Source organism: Takifugu rubripes, chromosome 20 (assembly GCF_901000725.2).
Source record: "Takifugu rubripes chromosome 20, fTakRub1.2, whole genome shotgun sequence".
Taxonomy (NCBI): domain Eukaryota; kingdom Metazoa; phylum Chordata; class Actinopteri; order Tetraodontiformes; family Tetraodontidae; genus Takifugu; species Takifugu rubripes.
The window spans coordinates 1,686,012-1,704,743 of record NC_042304.1 but is presented as its reverse complement, the minus strand read 5'-3'; the positions used below and the strand labels follow the sequence as shown (position 1 = coordinate 1,704,743).

Genomic DNA, 18,732 nt, shown 5'->3' with positions numbered 1-18,732 from the left:
ACCAGGCTTATAAAACAGATGGCAAGTGTGGGTGATTGGCTGGAGATGAGTTCCAGGTGTGTGTTGATTGCCCGACGGGGGAGAGTCTGGAAGCCTCACCGTCCAGCCTGGAAATAAACTCACAGTGGAAACAGACAAGACACAGATGGGGAGGGGGAGAGGGAAACACTCAGGAACTCCTAACAAGTATAAATCCATGTGATGTTGTCAGGTACAGAATTCAAAACTTGTTCACATTGCTCTTAAACATACTTTACAAAAAAAAATTTCCACAGCTGCTGGGAATCAGACATGAAAATGACGGGATGAGTGTAAGGTTCAAGTCTGTCTGCGTCTTCATTTTTTAAAATGAAAAAGGCAGAGTCATCTTGTCAGGAAGGAGTCATCTCTTGTCAGACAACACCCTAAACTTTTTTCCTCAAATGAAAAACATTTTATCATGAATATTGGGATGCGATGTCTCAATCACCCACTTCCCTACAGGTATTCACCAATCAGCTCTTTCATGCTTTCAAAATAGCCCAGCCCTTTTGCACGAGTCTACATGATCCATATGGCCCACGGCAGAGCCTTCCCCATCCATGTCTGCTACTCATAGCTTTTGGGAACTTCAGAAGCAAATTTTGTATTCTATCATCTCCTGACTCATCGGTCAAACTGATGCTCACAGCAGTAATTTATTTTTATAATTTTCAGCATATGTTTTCCGATAATTCAATGCGAAACACATCTGAAGAAAAACAATTCTAGGATTTCATATTATAATCACTGAGAGGTAAGAATAATAGTGATTGACAAAGTGAAAATATAGAGGGAAATCTTCAGTGAATTTTGTTTTGGAAATCAGTCAAGTCAACTACAGATTAGAGGTTTGCTGTGATAGCGTGAGTTTATTCCAAAGTATGCCGGCACACCAGTGAACTGACCGACACAGAGCTGTCAGTCACAGTCAGTAAGCGCGAGCTAGTGCGGAGATTTCAGGGTACTTTTTTACAGAAGAACAAAAATGCACTGATTGGACTGTATGTAAATGCAGACAGACAAAATGTACTGATCAGGGTGGTGAACAGAAAGGTGGAGAGAAGAGCAGGAGGAGAAGGCACAGTGCTATTTGGGGTCTAGAACCCAAATTAAAGAGTAATATATATGATATATCTTTGAGATAAACTTTTTTCTTCAGCCTTTTTGTAGTTTATTGCTGACCTCACTGACTGTACAGAATAAGTGACAATACTATACTGCTGAGTCTAAAAGAGGTAAATGATAATAAAGAAAGAAAAAAAATAAAATTAAGATGATATGCTTTGGTGGCTGCTGTCTTTTGCAGCGATCAAACATCCTACACTTAAGACATCATCTTGTTTTCGATAATTCAGGTAGTATTAGAATCAATTGGCCAGAAAACAGGCTTGATCTTTTGTCTTTAAAGTTTGAATATCATAACGAGCATTTTCTGATACAAGCTTGTAAGGTTTAGTTAAGTTTGGCTCTACAATGATTTAACATCAATTAATAATAAATGTTACTGTCAGACAACATAGTAAATGTGTCCTGACAGTAACAATGCCTGCACCAGAAGACAGCAAAGAACAACCAATGAATCAGATAATCATGAATATTTTGCAAAGTATGACATGAAGGCTGGTTTTTCATATTTATTAACTTTCACCTGGTAAAATGTTTACATATTTAATGAGATTTTAGGCCATTGTGATGAGGTGTTGACTTGTCCAGGTTGTATCCTGCTGCCCCATAAGAGCTGGATGGGTGAATTTTATATATTTTATATATAAGAGAAATGAGGATTATAAAAACTCCCATTGTTCCATTTGTATGTTGTAATTCAATTAAGAGGTAAAGATAGTCATTGTAACTACCAAGTCTTAAAATAGAAGCCACTCTTTTTTTTCAGTTTACTTTTGCTTTTAAGAGTTAAATATATGTTGCATGTAAACAGTCTAAATAAACATTAGCCCAAACATAATGATTTGCAATAGTAACCAGCCCAAGCAATGGTGACTAAGTATAATCTGGTATCCTGCACCAGAAATCTACAACTGTCACATTTTGCACAATATAAAAATCTGAAAAAAGAATCTTCACTGGTTTCTTTCCATGAGAAAAAAGAAATCCATTACTGGCTCTGAGCAGTCTCATTAATCATCTTTGTCATCCTCCTCCTCTTCCAGCTTTGTATTACCCTCTATCTTGTCTATGTTGAAGAGCAGATCAGTGTTTCCTGAACCGATGTCAAGGACTTGTAAATTGGCCAGATATGCAAAAGTTCTCTCATCCATTTGAACCCACAGCCAGCCGGTTAAACCTGAAACAAAAAACATCAGATTTTTGTCCATTCACCTTGCTTTAAAATCTTTGAACAACAGTTAGAGCTCTAACATTTTTCTTCAGTTTTTGCATTGATTTTGTTTTTTCACAGTTTTTTGCTTTTGTCATTTCAATGTTACCGAAGGTGGATGCCCTTGATGTTTGGAGTGCCTTCAAATGCTGATGCAGGAACGCTGGAGATGCTGTTCCTTTGCAGGGTAAATATACTCCAGGGTCTCCGGCAGGTCTGACGGGATGTGAGTAAACTGGTTGGCTGACAGGTCGAGTGACTTAAGTAACAAGATGAGAACAAGTGAGAATCAACATTCAAATCGCCTGTCAAAATTGATTTGAACCACATTAAAATAAATTTAAAAGGTATTATCTGAAGGAGAGATGTCCTTACAACTGAAAAAACATTCTTATATGATGTATTTCGGGCAGCGGTATTGCTGTCTGTTTGGGGACTGGACTGAGAAGTGGAGGGTAAGCCTCTGCCCATTCCCATGACCCCGAAAGGGGATAAAGTGGTCAAGAAGAAGAAGAGGTGATTTCTTTTTATTATTCTGTGCACCTCCTAGGTGCATAGGTTGCAATCCTAGGAACCCAGCCACAAAAACTCAAACCCACTTGGGAACTGTAGGCTGCATCCTAATGAACCATGCACCAAAACATATGCATCAGCGAGGCAGATTTGGGTCTACTGTATGAAGACCATAAACTACAACGCTATCCGTGTAATCCCTGAAAAACTTGAAAAGCCTCATTTTCTCACCCCAAACCCAGCAAAACGCTAAAACCACAATAACTCGGGAACCACACAATAATCAAACATACACCGAAACATGTGGCTCAAGCTGCATGGATCTTGGTACGTGGTTTCAATATCCTGCCTACTACAATCACAAAAGAATCCATGAAAGATCACAAAAATCATGGCTTTTAAAATTTTGAGTAATAATTTATTACCGTATTTTTATACCGTATTATAAATCGCACTGGACTATAAGTCGCATTTTGGGGGGAAATTGATTTGATAAAATCCGAGACCAAGAACATACATTTCCTCTTGAAAGGCAATTTAAAATAATAATGGATTAACAACAGGCTGAATAGGGTTACGGTATGCTAACGTAACACATTCAGCTACATGATGCACAACGAACTGAGTACGTGTCTGCTTTGTTACGTAACATATTAACAGTTATTCAGATAACTATAGCATAAAGAACATCTGAGCAAGTTTACCAAACAATCAAGTCTCACTCCATGTCAGTAAATCAATTGAATTCTTCATCCTCAGTGTCACTTCCGAACAAACTCCGCCAACTTCGGAGGTAGACGAAGCGCCACTTCCTCTTCTGCGTCGCTAGAGGAACTCGTTCCTCATGTACAGGTACACAAGCCTAGAGCACCCTCTTGTGGTTGTCAGTGTGAAAATAACGAAGATGTGAAATTATGTAATAATGTATTTATTTAACATATAAGTCGCTCTGGAGTACAAGGGGCACCCCCTGCCAAACTATGAAAAAAAGTGCAACTTATAGTCTGGAAAATATGGTAAAGTTCATTGTAAAGTTTGATGTGCTTTGTCATATCAGCACCAAATTTTACCAGAATGTGTCTTGATTCTGGGAAATGGTGGCTATGATTTTTATTCTAATTAGGACTGGGGGGGTGGTAAATGGGTGTTTGTGGCCAGAAATTCCCATGTTAATTACTAGTAGAAGCCTCAAAAAAGTCAAACAAATTTTGCCATGCTTTGAGCTAAAAACACCATTTAAAACATTAAAATTTAGCCACAAGGATATGGCATTCCGTTGAGAAAAAAGTCTGTGTTAGTAGTGTAGTTCACCATCTTAGTGCTAGGGTGTGTTTAAATTACAGAGGGATCACACTTCTAAGCTTCTTTGAGAAGGTCTATACCTGAGGTACTACAGGGGATGTTCTGACAAGCTGTAAGAAATGCAGTTTTATGGCCTAGTCATGGAATAGTGGTCAAGCTCTTCACCCCCATTAGGGTTTGGAATTGATATGGCAGTTTTATGAACAGTCTACACGCACGCTATGGTGGGCACACCAGCAATATCGAGTGGATAGTCTGCTACTCAGCATCAAACATTTTAAAGGACCACAATGTAGTGATACTACTCCTCCATGTTATGTTTAGGGTTAGCCAGGAACCAGGCAAGGTGGTTAAAGCCTCTGGTTAGGTTGCCTTTCAGTTAGGCTTCCCTGAATCTGGTAGGCTATAGCTGCTACCTCAAAGAACCAGGCCATCCCAACAACTGGACCATCACCAGAGGTGCTGACTGTGGGAACATACAGGGTCTCCAGCGAGCCCTTAAACTCCTTCACCCCTATATATTTTTCTGAGTCATCTTCACTAATTCAGAAATCCAATTCCACCACTTGTCTTTTAGATCGCAAGGATGTTTGAAGGATGTTTTTACCAATGATAGGCAGTTCTATCCTGGACCAGATCAACTGTCCTTTAGTGACAGGTTATGTACCCCTGTCCTACAAGGTGGCAGTGATTAAACCGTTGCTTAAAAAACCATCACTGGATCCTGATGTCTTAGCAACTATAGGCCGATATCCAACATTCCTTTTATCTCTAAAATTCTTGAGAAGGTGGTGGTGACTCAGTTACTGGAGCACCTGCAGAGAAACAGCCTGTTTGAGATGTTTCAGTCAGGCTTTAGAGCTCACCACAGCACAGAAACGGCACTCATTAAAGTTACTAATGATCTTCTTATAGCTTCAGATCATGGACTGGTTTCTATGCTGGTTCTGCTGGACCTCAGTACTGCTTTTGATACAGTTGATCACAGCATTCATGTTACAGAGGACTGGAACATGTGATTGGCATTAAAGGGACAGCACTAGACTGGTTTAGATCATATTTATCTGATAGATACCAGTTTGCTCATGTCCATGGCGTTCCCTCATCATACAGTAGGGTTAACCATGGAGTTCTTCAAGGTTCTGTACTTGAACCAATCCTTTCACCTTGTACATCCTTCCCATAGGGAAATGTTAATTGGCAGCATGGAATAAATTTTCATTGTTATGCTCAATCCTACCTGGAGGAGCTAGTGACAACTTATCATCCTAATAGACCACTCCGCTCTCAGAATACTGGTTTACTTGTGGTCCCCAGAGTCTCTAGGGGTAGAATGGGAGCTGAGCATTTAGCTACCAGGCCCCCCTGCTATGGAACCAGCTTCCAGTCCAGGTACAAGAGGCTGACTCCATCTCTACTTTTAAGCTTACTACCTACCTCTTTGAAAAAGCTTATTATCACTAATTCTGTAATTCTAGTTACTATCCTAGACAGACAAACTATAATACTTAGAGGGTCATCCAATTATTACGTTAGCATCTTAGTTATGGTGATATAAGTAGATCAGTGATGTTTATTTCTTGTGTAGTTTTTCTGCTTCTCCCCCTCGCTCTGAATCATCTACAGGTATGGCCGCCTTCATAGTGTATGCTGACCATACTGACCTCCGACACCCACTGACCCACTCAACTCGACTCTACCAGCAGTTTATTTTAATTAATATAATGCATTTTATGTTTCTCTACCTATTCTCTCCTCTACCTGTCCTCCCTCCCCCTTCTCCTCTCTTTACCCAGCCAGCCATCAGCAGGAGGGTCCCCCTATATGAGCATGGTCCTGCTCAAGGTTTCTTCCTGTTAAAGGGGAGTTTTCCTTGCCACTGTTGCTTGTTGTGGGTCCAGGCCCTGGGATTCTGTAAAGTGCCTAGAAACAATTTTGATTGTAACAGAAACTATATTATTAAAGATTGATTGATTGATTGAAAAAAATAATGCATTTGTCTAGTCTAAATATGGTTGGGTAAGATAGCTTCAATTTAAAGGTGCGACAGGCAAAATCTGGCCTAGGTGACCAGCTTTGTTTGATTAAATGAAAATAGACACAGGTTAAAAAAAAGTATGCAGGTGGGGGCAAAGATTTCGGTTTTAATTCAGCGTGTCTTAACAGTCTTAATACTTACTGTTAGTGCACTAAGCTCCATCCAAGCTCCTTGATAAACTGAATTGAGATTCAACTGGTTATTACTCAGGACGAGTTTCTGTAGCTTCTTCATGCCTGTTAGAGCACCATCTGGTATGGTATTCAATTGATTGTTCTTCATTTCAAGTGTTTTTTAGGCTACGAGGAAGACCCAGGGGAATGATCTGTAGACTGTTTCCTGACAGATCCAGGGTTCCCAAAACACCGCAGTTTCCTGAAAGCCTCACGGTGCACCTTGGGGCTGGTTAGCTTGTTGTAACTCAGATTCAGCTCTTCAAGGGTGTAGAGTAGAGACAGGTCATTGCGACCAATTTCGGTAATTGAATTATGGAGTAGCATTAGTGTCTTGGCTCGACGAGGCAACCCTCTGGGGACCCGCTCCAACAAATTGTTATACATGTGGAGAGTGTGCAGCTTCTTTAAGCCCTAGTGAAAATATAAGAATCAGTTAGTAGTCAAAAACACCAATAGTGTTATATGTCATTTTTTTCATTGCTCCACTTTCTTTATGGAAAATGCATTCACTGACAATACGCCCTCATGTTTAATCATGCAATTTAAAAAAAAAAAACACATAAATATTGCATGTACCTGGAAGGCACCGGGATGTATGGAACGTGAGCGAAGCTTGTTATTGTGCAGGAGCAGGTACTCAAGGTTTCTTACAGATGTAAGAGCATCTCCGGGGATGTTGTGAATGGCATTCTTCTCTAGATGAAGTAGCACCAGACTTCGAGGTAAACCCTTCGGGACTGTACTCAGGTGTTATTTGACAAGTCCAGACACTCAAGACTGTTCAGGTTGCCTGCCAGAAGAGCAAAGAAATATTTTTTCAAATCTAATGTTTGACAATGTACATTCCTCTGACTTTTATAATGAGAAAATTTACAGTTGTTTTTTCTTCTTTTTTTGTATATATACATGTAAATCAGTCCTTGTCTTTAATTTAGTTAAATAGTTTATTAATGATGACAATTATTCACCTGAAAGTTTCATTATCCATGCCCTCATTGCTAAGAAGATATTCTGGAGATAAAGCTCTCTGAGGTTTGGCAAATTGTTAAAAGCACCTACAGGGATTTCCTCAAGTTTGTTGCTCTGTGGGCACAATCAAAATTTTATTGACATAAATGCACTCAACAAAAAGCCACATACAATGTATAGCACCATCTGTTGACAAAACTGATTCCAACCTTCAGGTACAGACGGTAAGTGTTGAAGGTAAAAATCTCGGGACAACTCTTAAGAAATTACTGGACATGGTGAGGATCTCCAAGTTGTCTGAGCCATTAAACATGTGATCAGGAAGCCCTGTATCGGTCAATTCATTGTTATGGAGATACACAGACCTGTGGGGCATTGTCAGAGCAAAAATAAAAATGTCAAGGATGATATGTAGGAGAGGTAATTTGTTAAAAAAAACCAGCCATTCTTACCTCAGTTTTGGTTTATAACCAAATGTATATGGGTAGATCCTTGTTGAGGTGATTAGCAGCAAAATCAGCACTGACCAAGAAGGAGGTAAGAATTTTGGTGCTGAGGTGAGCTGCAAAGCACAAGAAGCATGCTGAGAAATATATTTGACATCATTGGTCTAAGAGAATACACATTTTACACACATGGTATCTTTCAAAGGAAAACTGAAAAAACATGAGTATGAAAAAACATCTCAATGTTACAGTTTGTTGTTTTCGGTTACATGGTCAAGTTGGGTATTTTTCCCGGATTTCTTGATAATCCCTTCAAGTAGCTGGCAATTTGTATATGCTCCACGCCAACCATGAGTTGGCATGGAGCATAGAGCATGTTCACAGTTGGTTCACGTTTGATAAATCAACATGTGTTACGCCTAGGTTTCTCCAGGACCCGAAAGCAGGCAAACACAGTGGGGATAGTGTCCGAACGAGAGTCTTATTGAAGTTCAAACTCAAAAAGTCCTCCTGGACAGCAGGGAAAACACTCGTCCAGCTTTCCAGGGCGCACAGAGAGCTCCAGCGCATACCAAACATGGGAGTCCGATCCTGTGCGTTCTTCCCTCCAGCAGGGCAGCGTGGAGACCATTGAGATGCGATAACACTCTGATGCTGGTAGACGGGCACTCCATCCTTAAACAGGTGGCCGACAGATGCGTCTGCCTGCATCGCCAGCTGTAGCAAATTATCAGCTCCTCCCCCTCCCCTGCAGGAAGAAGCAAGCAGGACAAAACAACACCAACCCGGAACCCTGGACCCCGGACTCCAACATTACCTCCCCCTCAACGGGTGCCTCCAGGCACCCTACCAGGCACCCTGCCTCGCTGGAGGCTGAGGTGGACATGCTGAACGTGCTCCTCCTTCGTCTTCAAAAAAATCAGAATGTCATCCAGGTAGACAAAAAGGAATTTGTTTCAGCAGTCATGGAGGACGTCATTCACCAACGACTGGATACTTGAATTGGCCAGATACTTGAAATGGCTCAACGGGGTGTTGAAGGCCATCTCCATTAGTCCCCCTCTCGGATCTGCACCAGATGATAGGCGTTGTGGAGGGTCGAGTTTAGAGAAGATCTGGGCTCGGTGGGAGCGGGGCAAACACAGCGCCGAGGAGGGTCAGTGGATACTTGTTCTTGACAGTGATCTCATTGAGGGATCGGTAGTCGATGCAGGGGCTCAGTGAGCCATCTTTCTTCTGCACAAAGAAGAAACCAGCTCCTACCGGGTAAGATAAGGGCCGAATCAACCCGGAAGCCAGGGACTCTCCATCTAGTTTAGGTGGCCCCGGGGAGTAAATCAATGGCGCAGTCGTACAGGGAATGGGGGCAGAAGGTAGAGCACTGCAGCAGAAAAACAGGCACCAGCTGCAACGCCTCACCAGAATAACGCTCGGAACGGGCACGTGGGGCTCCCATGCTAAGGAACTGCCTGTAAGCAGGCCCGTCATGCTGGTTTTGAGGGTCTGGAGCTAAGTCAATATGTTCCGAGAGCAGCTGGTCATAATGCCCCAGACGCCTCCCCTGAACCTCCAGTGTGTGGCACACTGCGTCTTGGTCCGCTGGGTCCATCCTGGTCAGAGAGTTTGTGTTATGCCTAGATTTTCTCCAGGACCCAAAAGCAGGCAAACACAGTGGGATAGTGTCCCAAACAAGAGTATTTATTAAAGTTCAAACTCAAAAAGGAGCTTTGATAGCAGCTTGAAACAATTAGCAATCATTATCCAAGTAAGATCTCTGCGTCAACTGGACTTGTTCGGGGTATTTTTAAGACGTTTCTCTCCAGAAGGCTTCTTCGACGTCTTCAGTTCTGAGCAACAATGAGCAATAAGGTACAAGGAGATTTTCATTTTCTGACCAACACTGTCCGTAGCAGTAGTATAATTATCATGGACATGGTCTGTTGTGATCTATTGTTTAATTATTATTTTATTTATAATGTGATAATTTTGTCTTTATCTACATATGTCTTAATGGGTTATAAACTTTTCGGTACAACTAATTGAAAATTTTACAGGCATTGTTGCTGGTTTTTAAAGTCTCTTAAATCAGAAATGATCAAGCAAATAAAAAATGTTTTGTATATCACAATATGATATCGATGAATCAATCAATCAATCAATCAATCAATCAATCAATCAATCATCATCAATCAATCTTTATTATCCATAATTAGTGATAAGGTCTTTTTTAAACAGTAAAAGGCTTACTCTGTTTCCCATCATCTGTGTCTGCTGAAAATTGTTTGCTTTGAGCTAAGCAGCTGAATGCAGCAATATGAGAGCCTCAGATCATTTATTGTACTCTATAGCAGTGGTCCCCAACCACCAGGACACAGAACGGTACCGGTCCGTGGATCAAATTGGTACCCGGGACGCACAAGAAATAATTAAATATTTCCGTTTTATGCATTAGCTGAGTCTGAATGATCTTTTATTTTGATAACATTTTGGGAAATGATCCGAATTCTCTTGGTTACGTCTTAAGCGCCAAATTGAACCCACAAAGCGAGCCAAAATGAGTAAGAAACAGACGTCCTTAAAAAAAAATTGCGAAAGAGAAAAGCCCCAATCAAGAGATGGGAGAAGAGCCCCCTTCCAAGAAAAGAAAGCTTTTTAACAGACAATATCATGAGTTCTACTGAAAATATGGATTTAACTCGGTAGGTGATTCCCGCATACCAAGCCCACTCTGCGTAATTTGCGGCGACCGGATTGCTAATGAGGCAAATGAAGTTTCAAAACTATGTCACCACTTGGAGACCCAGCACCCTAGTTTAAAAGACAAGCCCCTGGAGTATTTTGAAAGAAAAAAAACAGGAACATGATGGGCAGAAAAAGGGCACCACATCAGTACAATGCGAACGCACTGAGACGATCGTACCTGGTGGTCCAGTATTCTGGATTAAAGTCATGGCAGAATATCCTGAAATCGCCACCACAGCACTGAAAACTGGTTGCCATTTCCGACATTCTATCTGTGTGAGTGGGATTTTCTGCGGTGACAGCAACTAAAACAAAAACAATGGAGTACACTGGGCATAAGCAACACACTTCGGGTGTCATTGTCTCCCATCACCTCCAAATGGGACTGTCTTGTTGCAGAGAAACAAGCGCAGGGCTCCCATTGATTTGTCGTTATGGTGAGTTAAAATTTTCATGAAAATAAAATGTTCTTTATATTTGTCTTTGTAGCGTATTTTGAAGGGATGTTTAAACATTATCCTAGCGAGTAGAGAGAGTAGTGCTTGTGAGTCTTGTGGGCACACTTATCCGACAGTTAAATTGTCTGCAGTAACATTGTCAAGCGCTGACCGGTCCGCGGTGATAAAAGGTAGGGGACCACTGCTCTATAGCATGGTTTCTGGATTAAAGTCGTTGAAGCTCAGAAAGCACTTAAAAGCCATTGGTTCCATATCTCCTTTGCTTTTGTATACCTTTAAGGCACAAACAAATCTGGTTTTATATCTGGGACCCTGCTCTGGGTCCCAAAGCACTGGTTGTATTTTGTCTCAAAGCAGCTTGCTAGGGATGATTAGAAGCAGATGCAAGAAGAGAGTGCCCAAGAAGAGGCTGGTACCCGCCTCTGGCAGCCGGCACTATGATTCACATCAGAGTTTTAGTCAGCTGTGAGAATAGGCTGCTATGACTTACCTTATTATTTGCCAAGTATAAATAAGCCAACTGGTCTAGCATCTCAAAACCCTCATCAGTAATGCCTATAGAGAGAAAAAAACACATGGTGTTTAATCAGACACAGTGAACACGTAATGCACTGGATATACATGATAAAACCTCGAGCAGGACCAGGCTCATGTTGGGGAGCCCTCCAGCTTGTGGCCAACTGGGTAGAGAGAGAGGAGAAGGGGGGAGGATAGGTAGAAGAGAAAAATAGGTAGAGAACATAGAAATACATTATAATAATTAAAATGAGCTGCCGGTAGAGTTGAGTTGAGCGGGTCAGCAGGGTCGGAGGTCAGTAGGTCAGCATACAACTACTGTATGTCACTGTGGCTAGTTGGTCCAGAAAATCATATACTGTCATTACTAAGCGCTTCCATCTAATTTATTTCTGCAAAATGAAGGACATTAAAATCGAATATCTTTCTTCTAGAACTGATTTCCTCATGGATATTAATAATTGATTCACCCCAAAGAACTGATACCGTCTCATTTTCTGGTTCTGCACCCTGGTTCCCACATGATCATTTTTTTATGTCCTCCATATATCTTGGTCAAATCTCCTCTCCAGTACCACGTCACATCTTCCTCCATCAACTAATCCCTTTAACAACCCCACTATCTTAAAAATCCTTATCAGCTCAAAATCATCACCTTACTCTCTCTTCAAATCCAAATTCAAAATTCATCAGTTTAAATTCATTTTATCTTTTTGAATCCAGCATTTTTATTCCTCATCTGTTTACAAGTACTAACCGATATAGCCCTCTCCTCTCCTCTCCTCTCCTCTCCTCTCCTCTCCTCTCCTCTCCTCTCCTCTCCTCTCCTCTCCAAGTAGATCAGTGATGTTATTTCTTCTTCTCTATTCATCTACAGGTATCGCCGCCTTCATAGTTGTATTCTGACCTACTGACCTCCGACCCTGCTGAGCCACTCAACTCAACTCTACCGGCAGCTCATTTTAGTTAATATAATGTATTTCTATATAATAGAAATAGTTGGGAGTCTAATAATATAATGTATATTAGTGAGTCTAATAATATAATGTATTTCTATGTTCTCTACCTATTTTCTCCTCTACCTGTCCTCCCCCTTCTCCTCTCTCTCTCTACCCAGTCGGCCATCAGCAGGAGGGTCACCCTATAAGAGCCTGGTCCTGCTCAAGGTTTTTTCCTGTTAAAGGGGAGTTTTTCCTTGCCACTGTTGCTTGTTGGGGGTCAGGCCCTGGGATTCTGTAAAGCGCCTAGAAACAATTTTGATTGTAACAGACGCTATATAAATAAGATTGATTGATTGATTAATTGATTGATTGATTGATTGATATAGCCTTCGGGACTTATGTTAAAAACTATACATTTATAGGCATGAGCCAGCCTTGCAAACAGAAATATTGGTTCCTTCTGCAGTGTGAGTCACTCTGACATGTGATTATATGTTTGATCCAGTCAGGCAACAATAAAAGGATCTGCGTGTAGTCAATGATGGCATCAATGATGGACTGCTGCAGTAATCAAGAAGTATAAAAATCAAGGTGCACTGTCTAGTATAATGTTTACCATCTGTGGTCAGCATGTTGTTCTGGAGGTTAAGAGTGTCAAGTTGCTGCAGATGGGAAATGTGATCTACCAAGATCCTCTCAATTTTGTTGTTCTGCCAACAGAAAGCCATACACATAAACCACAATGAATCAACAGAAATATAAATGATACAAAATGGCAGCAAATTTCAAGTTGTTGAGGCATTTTACAAACCTGTAGAGAGAGCTGGCGTGTTTGCTCCGACAAGCCAGTAGGAAACTCAATGAGGTCAACTCCAGCACAATCCACCGCCCATTCTGCTGTACAGCTGCACTCTGAGGGACATTCCATCGCTTCATATTTCCTCTCAACTGTTGCAGTATTCAGCTCTTCCTTATTGCCTTCTTCCGCAGTGTTAAGGGTGGGAGAGATTCCCATCACCAAGGTCAGCATAGTCATGGTTTTCAGGATGGAACATCTTGCAGAAGCCATTCTCATGCATTAGCTGTTCTGCTGAAGAACTATTAGGACACAACATACATTATCTCTTGGTTGACCTGCTAAATCTACTGTTTATTATATTACGTACACGAATATTAATATCAAAGAATATTAATAGCATTCAGATTTCAGAATACAATACATACATATAATGCTCCCTATACTTTACAGTTTGCACCATTGTTTACTTTACAGCTGCACCATTAAACTGCAGTGTCTGATTAAAACACTAACATTTAAATTTTATATAACTGTGAAGCTTGAGGGGTAAGGGAACAACTGAAATATAAAATGATATAGGAACATGCATGAGGTTTTTTCTTTTCTAAAGCAATGTTATAGTTCTCAACATTATATGATTTTAGACACACTATATTGTCAAAAGGTCCATGTTATCCATGTTTGAGTGAAATCCCGTAGTTAATCCATAGGGTTTAATATTATGTTGGCCCACCCTTTTTAGTTACCAAGTGTTTAAACTTTCCACAAGGTTTAGGAGCGTTGCAGCCATTCAGGTGCACAAATTCAATGCACCTTTCCCTCTCACATCGCAATGAATTCATAGCCTGCAGGGGAACATTGTTATCAAACATTTGTTTGTTCATTGTGCTTTTTGTGTATATGTTGTAAGAGCAAGTAAACTAATATAGAAAAGAACACAACTCTTTGTCTTCCTTTAAAAAAAAAGTCAAATAGAATTGCCGCTGAAAGCCAGGAGAGGGCAAATAAAGAAAATGTTGAATGTGGAATGCTATGTATCTGTTTCATTAACATTTTTAGCAAAAGACTGGCCATACAGGTGCCAGACTACTTGGACTGGCAGACTATTCCAGGTTAAAAAAATAAAATAAAATAAAAAAAAAAAAAAAAGCCCAGATTTGGAAAATACAGTGTATTCCTCTTTCTCACAAGCAGAAAGATCCCTTCACCCCTTTCCCAAGAAAAGGACTTGTGGAGTGACAACTTGAGAAGGTATGAATCTAAATAGCATCTGAAAACACTCTGTTGCCAAGAGCTGAGGGTCACCTCGGCTAAATCAGTGATTCTTGTTCTCTTAGAAAATCCTGTGTGAAATTACACCTTACATGGACAATTTTTCTTTTAAGACTTAAAACAATGATTGCTACACCAGTATCAGGTTCTTAATGAACACATTGCAGCATTTTGTGCATGTAAAAAAACCCTGGTGTTGCAGTCCTCATGATCAAGTGTCAGAGCTTCATTAACAGTCTGTAAATCCTCTCTTACAGTCACACAGTGACACTTTTCTACATGAGAAATGTATAAACTTGCCCATAGCAGTAGAAGCACCGTCTCGCCATGCAGCACAAAAGAATGATGCCAGTTTGTTTGCTCCAAGTGATGAATACTTGTGTCTTCCGATCTCCTCCATAAATTTAAAGTTTGGAACCTCCAACTGCCCTTCTTGAGCGGCGAAAATGTCTGTGGTAGTGAAAGATGATTCTTTGTGTGTTTGCCTGACACATTGATCTATACACAAGGCAGGCATAACAGGACCAGAAGCAGCAATATATAGATCCACCCTGGGCCGTTGTTTCTTTCTTGCAGTTTCACATGTTGAGCCTGAGATACTGCCGATATCAACTCAATAGTTCAGACTTGCCTGCCTGTGTTTCATTATTTGAATTTTCCCTTTATATATCTTTTATATTTATCCGCTGAATCCAGGCATTTTCAATCCATTAACCATCTGTAACATGTCGCATGAAAACCAGTATCTTCTGAAACATTGTCAACAAGTGAACAGTGATATACTGTTGAGAAGTTCAGCTTTGGTATTGCTCTCACCACTTCAACAAACAAAGCTATCAATCAATCAATCAATCAATCAATCAATCAATCAATCAATCAATCAATCAATCAATCAATCAATCAATCAATCAATCAATCAATCAATCAATCAATCAATCAATCAATCAATCAATCAATCAATCAATCAATCAATCAATCAATCAATCAATCAATCAATCAATCAATCAATCAATCAATCAATCAATCAATCAATCAATCAATCAATCAATCAATCAATCAATCAATCAATCAATCAATCAATCAATCAATCAATCAATCAATCAATCAATCAATCAATCAATCAATCAATCAATCAATCAATCAATCAATCAATCAATCAATCAATCAATCAATCAATCAATCAATCAATCTTTATTTATATAGTGTCTGTTACAATCAAAATTGCTTCTAGGCGCTTTACAGAATCCCAGGGCCTGACCCGCAACAAGCAACAGTGGCAAGGAAAAACTCCCCTTTAACAGGAAGAAACCTTGAGCAGGACAGGGCTCATGTAGGGGGAACCTCCTGCTGATGGGGGGCTGGGTAGAGAGAGAGGAGAAGGGGGTGGACATATAGAGGAGAGAATAGACAGAGATCATAGAGATACATTAATAGTACAAGCTGCTGGTATAAGAGTAGAGTGGGTCAGCAGGGTCGGAGGTTGGCAGGCCAGCATACAGCTATAAAGGCGGATAGACCTGTTGATGGATACAGGGGGGGCAAAGTTTTCGCCATGTTTCTCCTTTGAGATGCTCAAAGACAACATCCTGTACCTAGCCTTCTTGGATGCTTTGCGCTCTTCTATTGGACCAACAGGTTACATTTGACTCAAACCACAGCCTGCATGACAACAATAGCTTTACACAAGTAAAGGGAGTAGTGCCAACCTCAAACACCAATTTTATAATACAAATCAAGAATTTTTTCCCTCTATGTTCGTGAATGTTTTCAGTCATTTCCATTAAAGTTTAATATTCAACTGAAGTGTAGTAGACCATATCTTTAAGTTAAAAAAGCAATAAAGACTCGCCAACCATAACTGAGTTGACCACATGGCTTTCATTGTGTTGGAGACAAAGGGAGGCACCAGAAACCCGATCCACAAATACAGCTGATTGATTGTTGCATGTGACTCTGAGGCCATCAGGCTTACCTCTTACCTCTCTCTCCATTTCTCACAGCAGTGACATGAGAAGAACTGCCTAGATAACAAGTTCAAATAGCATCGTAGAACTTTGTGATCTGTGATCACTTTGGTTGTCATGTTAGGGCTTAGGTGGCTCTGTCACGGTATGTTGATATTCACCAAGTTGAAATACATAGATCCAGGGTTTCTTGCATGCTAGAGTTACCATCCTTTTTCTAGCCTGGCAACACCTGTGTGTGTATTAACAATGCTTTAGCTGTGACTCCTCATATATTCATCCAAAATAGTCAACAAATTCATCTTGTGCTGATCCCTGTACACCACTGTGTTTGCAGTTGATAGCTCCGATTCCATTAGGAAAACTGGTTCTCGCTGCAAATTGCGGTTTTATGTTGGCCTGTTCAACTGCAGTGTAAATGGGAGATTTATTTTTCATGGCTGACATTTGCACAATTCTATCCAACACAGCTGGCATAGCTCAGCTGAGTCCATGCTCAGCCCATTCAGACGGACAGCTGAAATGCGGCTGAAATGACTCCGTGTCTGGGAAGCCCGGTGTGGTCAGCCCTGGTAGGTCATGGCTCCTCAAAGTGTGGCTGCACCTCTATGCTCAGTTCCATGAGGACTGTCCTATAGCAGGACCTAAAACAGCTGATGAGCCAGTCGCTTTTCGCACCATTTCAAGGACACTTTTGCATCCACATGTATAACTGCAATGACCCGACTGTGTTTGTTGTTCATCTGTTTGTTTCTAATGTGCAAAGCACTCTCAGAAATCCCCTTTTTGACAATGGCAAGTTTGCCAGCATCCTCTCTGAGTCTCGCCAACAGTTCCAAAGCAGTTACAAAAGCGCAGCCACAAACTGACATAGAGCAGCTCGCATTTCCAGTCATTTCATTCTGGAAATGTGCATATGCAATGTTTTTGTGCATATGGCCCCTGGTGTACCTGCAAAATTTTGTGTATGATTAGAAATTCAAAAACAGAAAAGAAGGAGAAGGAAAAGGAAAGGGAGAAGAAAAAATGAATATAACAGGACTATAGCAGACATGGCATGAAATATGACATAACATTAACAGATGTGTCCCTTGTCCCCTTCAACCTTCTATAGATGTGCTCCTCCAGTTATGTCCATGCAAGTTCTCCTCCCCACCATACAACACAGTTTTTCTAGTCTAAATCGCATTTTCCTAGTTTTACTATAGATCCATGCCAGCTGATACAGCTATCTGCTCTTTATTGTGCAGCTTCGTATCTGCTGAATTGTTTTTCTTTTCTTTTCCCATATCTCTTCTATACATTTTCTACTAGAGAATGTTAACCTTTGGGGTAAGGAGATCGTTATTACATCTTAACATCAAGATATCCTCCCTAACAACACAACAAACACACTGCCAGTAATCTTTGCTCAAGTTCATCACTGTTTGGTAACACTGTAATCATGAAAAAGCCATGCAGCCATAGGAAATCATGGAAAGACAGGAAAGAAAAACCAGAGACAGAAAATGTTAATGTTACCTACACTTAATGTTTATGTTTGAATGTACAGATTAAGGTGTGATTTTAATCATCAATAGCAGACATGCTAAAGTTTTAGAGTTCATAATTATGATTATAAACTTCAGTTGATCCAAAAATATGCTTTAGGACATCTGAACAAACGCAAATACTTATGCTCAAACAGCAGACAGAACTATGAGACCAACAGCTGTCAAAATATATAAAAGCAGATCAACTGCATTACCTCTCTGACTGATGTTTGCTCAAGTTTGCTCAAGTTTGCCGTCAAGTCCAAACACAGGCAGTCCCATAGCAGGGGAGTCAACTAGCTGCAGACAAACTCCAGATGTGAGAAGGGAGAGAAAGTGCTCCAAAAAAAGGACGCAGTGAAGAGGAAGTGGAAGAGACACAGCTCTTACTTGCACTGCAGCCAAAAACACATTTTTCCCCCCCTCCACCAAACATCATTTCACAACGTTTGACTAATCTTCCCTCTTGCACTAAGTCAGTATTCAAAGGGAGCATTAAAATGTGAGGAATGTTCACATGTTCACTTATATTGATCCCCTTTTCCATTCAGTTAAAAGAAGGAGAGGTTATATATCCAAGGTAGTTTTCTGTGTCAACTGGACTGTTTTTCTTCTCTTTTGAAGACGTTTCGCCTTCTATCCAGAAGGCTTCCTCAGTTCTGAACTCGCTTGGTCCGGATCTATACCGAGAGGGCATATAGGTCTGAA

General features: G+C 40.6%; 1 protein-coding gene across 1 annotated transcript; it reads right to left on the bottom strand.

Annotated features, from left to right (window-relative positions):
* Positions 1-863: 863 nt before the first annotated feature.
* On the bottom strand, positions 864-18,398 carry podn (podocan). Its single transcript, XM_029828311.1, is given in 18 exon segments — positions 864-2,297; positions 2,299-2,323; positions 2,466-2,542; positions 2,544-2,615; positions 6,351-6,503; positions 6,505-6,573; positions 6,575-6,796; positions 6,962-7,134; positions 7,137-7,170; positions 7,350-7,393; positions 7,396-7,468; positions 7,564-7,583; positions 7,586-7,719; positions 7,807-7,916; positions 11,491-11,555; positions 13,074-13,167; positions 13,269-13,555; positions 18,240-18,398. Coding segments are annotated over 17 exon segments (1,770 nt in total). The 5' UTR covers positions 13,533-13,555; positions 18,240-18,398; the 3' UTR covers positions 864-2,156.
* Positions 18,399-18,732: the final 334 nt, after the last annotated feature.